General features: G+C 35.7%; 1 protein-coding gene across 1 annotated transcript; it reads right to left on the reverse strand.

Annotated features, from left to right (window-relative positions):
• Positions 1-751: 751 nt before the first annotated feature.
• LOC104069147 (chromosome unknown open reading frame, human C5orf34) lies at positions 752-8,921 on the reverse strand (the record flags this gene model as incomplete). The annotated part of the gene is made up of 10 exons (XM_009587437.1): positions 752-945; positions 1,719-1,759; positions 2,567-2,659; positions 3,400-3,488; positions 4,495-4,665; positions 5,000-5,069; positions 5,258-5,349; positions 6,212-6,335; positions 7,608-7,703; positions 8,287-8,921. Coding segments are annotated over 10 exons (1,605 nt in total), but the record flags the coding sequence as incomplete, so codon positions are not given.
• Positions 8,922-9,126: the final 205 nt, after the last annotated feature.

The following is a 9,126-nucleotide window of genomic DNA, read 5'->3' on the forward strand; positions in this document are numbered from 1 at the left end:
GGTAGGAAGCATGCGTGGCCGCGGAGCACGCTGGGACCGCGGCCCGCCCGCCGCGGCTGAGGGAGCCGCCTGTCTCCTTCCCTCCGCGCCCGGTGCCGTGCTGGGGTGAGGGGAGCGGGGCTTGGTTCTGAGGGAGAAGTTTTTCTAGGAATATTAAAAACAGGGTTTGGGTATTCACAACAAGATTAAGTAAAGCTGGAAGAGAAACCAACGGTGAAAGGCTAGTTTATTATTACGAAAGATATAGTGCACCACCGAGTGACAGACCACACACCAGAAAGGGCTGAAGACGCTTTAAATAAATATTTACTACAAAACAGTAGAGCAGAAAGCGTTTGGGACACTTTTTATTCAATATTGGACTACTTGGTGTAAGCTTCTGAATAAAAGCACCTTTTTATAGTTAAAACTGCTACCCTAGTCACTTAACTAAGTTGCTTGCACAACTCCATAAAATTAAACAATTCAAACAGACATTCATACCTTTAAAAGCAGCACTGTCAGGTCAGCCCTGATGTATTTATACAGCTGTGCTCTATTATTTCACATGTTCTTTTTGCCTATCCACAATATACAACTGCGGTATTATAATGGCAACTGATAGACTTTGCTGGTCAGCTGTGGTATTGTAACGGCAGCTTATCACCCTGCCTCCAGCCTGGAGTCCTCTTGCACCTCTAAGCCTCCTCCGACATAGCTGGGACAGCTCCTATGAATACACGGAACACGGGTCTTCACACGCTATGAGGCTTCACTTCCCAGAAGCTGCAAGCAGAGATTCAATATCCTGAATTACTTTTGAAGTTTTTTCTAAAGCCTCCAGGACGCACCCTTCACTGATTTCTTCCGGCTCACTCCTGTTTTCTGTTTTTCTGACAGTAATACCAGATGGATTGTTTTTTGCGGCAGATGTCCTTTCCAGAACATTGCTATTATCTAATAAAACTAGTGGTTTTTTTGTTAAGAAAAAGTATCAAAGGCTTCCTCCTAATGAGAAAAATACTTCTGCGTATTTATATTCATCATTCTGCATGCAGTCTCACATTTCATAGCATGGTAATTACATAAAACTAAAAAAGTATATTACTTAAAATGTCTACAACATTTATAGAAAATGTCTTTAACTAAGACTTCAATTTAGCCAAAAGTTACTTTAAAAAGGAAACTATCTGATGTCACACTGCACAGTTCAACAAAATGCACTTTCCTTACTAATAAAATTGAACACTGGCCTAAAGACAATTACAGAGTGGCTTTAAGAACATGGAGCACAGCACACTTTTTTGAGATGGCTGAACACAATGGAACAATACTGAGGTAACTGATGAACAGAAAGGCATTGTACTGCAACAACAAGCCCAAAGGCAAGTGCATCATCGCTTTTTCAAGAACAGATCAGCGGAAGAGTGTTAGCAAAATTAATGCAATACCCATTAAATGGCTTCCTTTTTTTGGTGATTTTTTTAGTTTTGTACCCTGCCACTGTTTTTGTTTCCCATGTTGTGATGCAGAAGTTGGACAAGATATATGATAAAACAAAAATGATAAAATAAGAAAACAAAAAATGGCTTAAAAGGTAGTTTTAAGAAGTGGGTAAGACAGTAAAAGAAGGTGAGAACAGGATAGAGAGCCTTTGATGATCTAAAATGCAGATTTGAATATGCAGATGAACAACAGAATATAAAAGTGAAAAATATTTACAGCTTTCAAAAAGATACAGTTAAATCTCTGTATTTTTTCGAGTTCAGCATCAGCAGACCTGTCCAAGAAAATAAAGATTATTAAACAATTTAGTATCATAAAAGGTTCTCAAATGTATTTTCTACTTCAGATTTTAATTTTTAATAGTTTCCAGCAAAACTGAAAATTAGACGAGCAAAACCCAAGTGAAAAAAATTATTTATTTTTGTCTTTCATACCACTAGTCAATGGCTGCCATTTGTCAACCATTTGTGTTTCCAAAAATCAGGGTTCTGCTCTAAGAATATCTCTTTGCTCTATGTATGTATAAATATAGATATAATTTTCGTTTCATCAGCTACTGAATCTCCCGTAATCTGAATAACAAGTGCAAGTGTAATTGATTTCAATTAACACATTTTTAATACCCGAATATGTTTGTATATGATGTCAGTAGACCTTTGGTCAGTAGTATGTATTAAAAAGGACAAATATATTAGTAAGAGATACAAGGGTCATTTAGCAGTTCAAAGTACTATTTTGAACTGTCTGGTGTCCTGTCAAATGACGCCCTTCTTAGTCTAGCTTGTCTTCTTCACCTTGCAAGATACTATCTCTGTAACATTAATCCTCCTTTGGCAAAGTCACCATAATTCTGATCTTTAAGTAAGGTAGGCAGAAGCGGAATGAAACAAGCTTCACCTAGAACTCAACTTACCTAACATTTTAAACACTGAAAGAAAAATATGAAACCACACAAAATGGACTTACAATTTTGATTTTTGACCCTTAGGAAATGCAGTCTATAAAATTCACAGTTTATAAGCTTTTTGAGTTTTATTTTCAACATTATGTGTAGTCAATAATTTAGCATAAAGATGAATACCAATTTTCTTCAGTTACAGAGTGTGCAGTATATTCAGGAATCTCCCTCCTTTCATTGAAACTTCTGCACCATTCTATTGCTGTTCTGATATACCTATGTTAACATGGAAATTCACAAAAAAGTAGTTATTTGTATGAGAAATACACTCTATTAATTCAAGCAAAAAACTGAAGGCATTAAGCAATACACCTGGATCTGAAAGAAAAAGCCATGATTCAAAATCTAGCTTTTTCTCTAGAATCTCGTTTTCTCCTTGCCATTTTTTGCTTCCCACTTTTTGTCTAGAATCTCTTTCATGTTTAAATCTATGCAGTTATAGACAATTATAACAAAGCTGTATGATTTGTAATGAATAGTGTACAAATGTTAATTTTTGTTTGTGAATATCTGCTTGCTAAAATGCAGCACAGTAAGCTGATGATGATTCCCATAATGAGGCTGTAACTAGAGCAAGCAGATTAGAGAAAGCAATCTGCAGGCAGAGGTCAGTATCTGTAATAGAGCAAAAACTGGATAAAGTGCTATCCAGTTCTATATACGAGCTCTATATAGGACAAAGATTTTTTTTTCCTTATCCACTGATCTAAGTGCCAAGTTGCAGCTCTAATTATTTTTTTAAAAAGACATTACTACAATAATTATAATGGAATGACAGCATGCAGTGGTCCTGAGTCATACAGGTCCTGAATCTTCACAGATGTAAGATGGAGCTTTTATCATTACGTGTTTGGTTCTTTCCCCAATATATTTTCAGTAAATGCCATTTCTTCATATAAAAGGATTTGTACAGAATTCTTTTCTATTTAACTTTAAATTGTTTAAATTACTTATACCTTTCATAGATTCCAGGATGACTTATTTGTATTAGCTGCTGTACCCCATCAGGAGTAGTTAACTTACACCAGCCTACATCTTCATTTACCTTAGAAGAAAAAAAATTGCAAGTATTAATTTTCTGCTGCAGTCTGAAGGAAAAAAAAGTAAGTATAATGTGACAATTTAAGAATTAAGTATCTATGAACATTCCACTTCAAACACTTGAAAGTTTGTGTTTTGTTAAGGATAGAATTTGGTATAGTCTGTTATAACAAATGCAGAGGCAGGGCAGGGGGACGAACACTTGGCATAGCCCCAAAGCTTATTTTGAGCTATTCAAGAATAAATTAATTTAGTGTGTAGAAATGTTTCCAAACCTGTAGAATTTTCAGTTCTTCCTCCTTTTATCATGAGTGAGTATACAGATTTGAGCTAGCTCACATCAGGAAGTTACACTGTATCTTTTGACACACTGACTATCATATTTATATTGTTTATTATAGAGATATCCTCATTTTAACATCTTTTTTGTGTCTTGTCATCTTAGGGTAATAAGCAAAGACACAGAAGCCAAAAGTCTCAGCAGTCAACCTTGAATCCCACACTCCCATAATTTTCTCTGTAGTGCCATTTTGCAAAAATCAACATAATCTTTTTACTTCTATATTAAGCATACTTAAAAACGTATATGCAAGGTTACTTTTCCAAGTAATTTTTCACTATCCATTTGCTCAGTTATAGATTATTTAAAATAAAAACCAAATACTCTCTTCTTTGGTCAATGTGAGTGACTTTATAAAAGGATAAAGTTTCATTTGCCCCTTTAGGCATCAGTTGTGCACTAAAGTATTTTTCCTCCTCGTTTCTGGTTAAAATACTGGCAATACATTAATGGTGGCATTTGCGGATAGTTCCTATTTTCATTCAGACTACTATACAAGTTCAAAAGTAAGCCACAGCAGCAAACTGCTGTGAGTCATGAATCTCTCAAAAGACTTCAGTTTGTATTTTATAGGCATCAAAACTTTTCTTTTATTTCCTCATTGGTTTCCTAGTTAACACCTTTTCATGAAGAGTTTTAAGAACAGTCATTCCTCTAACTCATGACTTACTTGGATTTTACTATAGAAAGAGCTGAAATCCCAGACCATATTCAAGGTCATCCCATCCCAAAAAGCAGCGTGGACTTTATGATCTGAGTACACAACGAGTCTTCCTATGGTGGGAACAACCTTTTCATACAGCAAAACTGGCAACATTTCTCGTCCATCTGCCTCAGGTACCTAAAACCATTGAAAATACATTGAAATGTATTCATTTCATTCTAATTCATTGAAAACTTGAGGAAAGGTTACTTACATCATTACAACTGTTTCTCTCTCTCCCAGATTTTCAATTCACTTGTTTTTCCAGACCACAACAAGCTCCCTTTGCCATGCAATTGCTTTCTGCTTCACAAATATACCTTGACACTGCATGCTTTTCGTTCCCAAATATATACACTCTGATCTTTGAGGATACACTCACCATTTTTCCCTCTAGATTAGGTCCTATTCCCTATAGCCTGTATAATCATCCTTGTAACACTGAAAGATTTATAAGCCTTCAGCTACATACCATTTTCCAGCAGCAGAGATAATAGTTATGAGTTAATGATAGTTTAGTCTTGTAGCAGTACTGAAGTATTCTGCGGAGAAAAAACCAAATAAAATAGTAAGCATTTCATACTTACTATGTCTTCTAAACAGTTGCGAGCTTTGTTTGGTAAGTTTATAGTTCTCCTCAGTGCTAATATAAATTCCTTTCATTTTTATACTTAATGTCATAATAAGTATTATGTGTAATTTTAACAAAGATAAAGTAGAGTAAAGTTACTTGGTTGCCTGAGTAATAGTGGAGGATATAGAGTACAGATTTCCTGGTACATCGGGAGGTAGGCTGTTTATTGAATACATCTTTTCTTCTCTCTGCAGTAAAGAGCAGAAAGGAGATAAGTTGGTCACAGGTACTGTAGCACAGAAACAGTATTAAGAGCTTGCAAGATATGAAATTTCTGAACTCCCATAAAGCACTTACAATCACATTTGAATTTGTCCCAGAACACAGATAAGTATCTTCTTGAAAAGTAAAAAAATGCAGCTGTATCCTTTAAGCCTACTTCTGTGCAGTTTCCATGCACTCAGTATGGACCAAGAAGTTCTCTTATCAGAGAGGAGACTATGAGTTACTGAGTAACTATGTTTGCCTACAAGTTAAAGGCTAGGTTTGAAGGGTACAAATTTGACTCTTTATTCTGCTTTAAAAATACAAAGCACCGCATAAGCACTTGAAAGGATCCCTACTCTGGGGAAACTTAACAACAGACAGACACAGAGAGGCAAAACCATTTCTCCAGCACGGAACAGCTGGTCTGTGGCAAAGTCAAAACAGAACCTGCATCTTCTAGGTTCTGTCTCCATATAGTAAAAAAGGAAAACACTGCCAAATACATAAAGATTAAATTCTAATCAATACAGACTGAACTTCTCTTCTAAATTAGTGACAAATGGTTATTGTAGAATCTTACTGCAGTACATACTTGAGCTTGTGAAATAAATGTTACAATGAATAAGATTTTTTCTTATTGTGTCTGTAATTTACAAAAATACATTCTGAAACAGAAGGAATAATATCATTTTTTGTATGATTGATTGCTTGATTCAGTCATTATAGTAATTACTAATGTCAGGACTTCACTATAGACTGCATAGCCAAATGTCTTAAAATTAAGAAAACTGCTAACTTGAAGGAATTTGGAACATATTTTAAAATAGTTTTATAGTTTTATACCTTTTTTGTACCTTTTTGGATTGCATAATGTACGAAATAGTTTCCCAAAAATGCTCCCTCTGACTTGAAAAATGAGTCATCACCAGGATAAATTTCTGTGATGTTTGTCCTACCATGGATAAATCTAAGAGAAATAACAAGATTTTTAACAAATATTTAAAATGCTGTGTCATTAGACAAGCAAAACAGGTCAGTACACTTGAAGAAAGCACTAAGCAGAAACACATTTTCAACACAACTCTCACATGAAAAACTTTCCACTGTTTCACAAACAGCAGAGTGTACCAATTATTCCTTTTAACACCGAAGATTAGCATTACCAGGCTCTTTGTTTGCATGGGGGGTGGGAGTTAAACGAGCTAAGGAAAGTTTTTTGTGTTGAGGTAAGTATATCACAAGAGCTGCTCATTCCACTGATCACAACATATAGTGATTCTAAAGAGAAAATCCAATCTTCTTAGTGGACCAGCACTAGCCAGTGCACACAGAGAACTGTCAGACTGAACTGTCAGACTGAACGACTGCAGGTCTTCATTTCCACTGCAGCTGTGCGTCTTTCACTAAGATCAATGGTCTTTTACTTGCAATCATACAGTATCTTGGAGCCCAAAACCCATTTAATGATCCAATTCTGCAACTCTGTGGCTAGATGCCTGGACTTTGGTAATGGGATTTAAAAGACTAAGTATGGCTACTCACCATCCTTCCAAAGAAATGAGGTATAATACTGAAGAGCTGCTAAACGTATTGTTCAGATGAGATGAAAATTTAGGAATTACACTGAGAAAAATTAAGAACGCTGGGCAGAAAGAGTAAAGCTTTAATGCTTTTATCAAAGACTTCTAGGTGCTGATAGTAACTGTAGCATTTTCAAAGTTTGTATAACAGATTTGAAAGGACAATTAAAAAAAAAAAAGTCTTTTTTTTTTTTTTAAAGCATATGAACAAGGTGATTTGCCAGGAAAATCCACAGTTTAGCTGCCTGCAACATGCAAATTGCGTAGATCACCAAGACAAATGTTTCTAAAGCGTGAAATCTTCAGCATCAAAAGGAGCAATGTAATTTGCAAAGAAACCAAGCACCGTAATTGTCAGTGAAGTCTGTGGGAGCTCCAGCTGTCCAGTAAATATTTAAGAAATCAGACAATCAGATCACTTCTTTAAAAGCCTTAAACATGACTTCAGCTTGATTGATACCCACTTTCAGACCTGGAAATATACTGTACTAGAAAATTTGAATCCAGTGAACAAACAGAAGAAATGAACAGATTCTTACATGAAGATTGTGTACAATTTCTCAGAGTGAGAAAGGGACAAAGTAAGACATTTCATCTTAAAGCTTAATTCCCATACAAACAAACTCTTCCAAAGATGAAATGCATGTTCTCCTACATACCTATAAAAAACACCCTGGCACCAGACAATTTTAATTAGCTGAGGGCACGAGTACTTTTCAGTATCTTCGTTCTGAAAGAAGTCACAGAAAGTCCACCTGTACAAAATACAACAAAAGCTCCAGTAAGTCCAAAGGTCAGGGGTTTTCTGTGTGCTGGCAATCATTTCTGTACGGAGAACAGATGCATGCACACCTAATTCAAAGGAAAAGAGGCCACATATTTTCAGAGTCCTCTGATTCCTTAGTTATCCATATTAATTACCAAATTAGTTTTCTCAAACCTGCAAAGGTTGTTTTGATTATTTCTAGTGGTGCTGACAGAGAACGTATGCTACTGGCCCACTTCAGAAGTATTACTTCTCAAAAATGAAAAAAACCCAAGCCAATCCAAAACCTGTGTTCTTTTTTCAGTATTTTCTTTTTCATTTACTTATTTATACAGCATGTCAGAAAATAAAATTTATTTTTCTCCAGACTAATTACTATATATTCATTACAGCAGGATACAGAATGTTGGTTTCACAAATTTTAAGTTTCAAGAAGTTCCTAAAAAAAAAACCCCATAGTAATTTTTTATTTTTTATAGCTAGAATTCAGTTATTTTGCTAGAGGTTGAAATTCCAAATTGCAGAATTGTAAAACGTATGTTAACAACTACAAAGTAAGCAGCTTAAATTACCTGTGTAAATGTGGGGCTCTGCAGCTGAGTGGCAAAGCTGTAGGTAAACGAGAAACTGCTTCACGTGTTTTGGCGTCTATTAAAACATCAGCTTCTATAGATGTATGTTTCTTTTTCTCACATGTATTCATTACATTCTTAACAGTATGTAAGTTATAGCACATTAGTGCCAACGACAAAGGGTATTTCCATTCTTCTGGGTAGGAGGAAACAGACCAACGCTGTGTAACCCATGTGTATTCAGAAGAACAATTTGTGTAGTACAAAGGGACTCCATCTCTGTCTCTTTTGTCCTTTGGCTTGGTTGTTTCTCTGTATTCACCTTCAGCATAACCACGTTCATTCTTCTTATTCTTTATTCTCGTTTGTTTTGATGACATTTCTGCAACAGAATTTTTACTTGATTTTCCAGACTGATAGTTGCAGTTCTTTTGAAAGCAGCGTAAGGATGCTGCAGATGACTGGCTGACTTTGCATAAGAACTCCACTGTAAAGTCTTGCTGCAATTCTGACAGGTAAAGGTGAGCATAACCATCTACTGACGAGATCTTCACACTACCATTGTCTATACATCTTGTCAGATCAACCGTAGCAGAGTCAGGCCATCTAATTTCTAAGATATCACTGAAAAGAATCTAATACAAGAAAAAAGATTGGAGTGTACAGCAAGATAAAAATGACGTGCTTTCCAGAAATTACAATGGAAGATTTACATTTAAATGAATTCAGTCCTTCTGCAAGATGACGTATGGCAAGGAACTCTACTGTCTATTTATTTGTGTACACGAACTCAAGAGGAAGCAAAATATCTAACCTTCTGTCCTGGTTCCGGCTGGGACA

Source organism: Fulmarus glacialis, unplaced genomic scaffold (assembly GCF_000690835.1).
Source record: "Fulmarus glacialis isolate BGI_N327 unplaced genomic scaffold, ASM69083v1 Scaffold30980, whole genome shotgun sequence".
Classification (NCBI taxonomy): Eukaryota; Metazoa; Chordata; class Aves; order Procellariiformes; family Procellariidae; genus Fulmarus; species Fulmarus glacialis.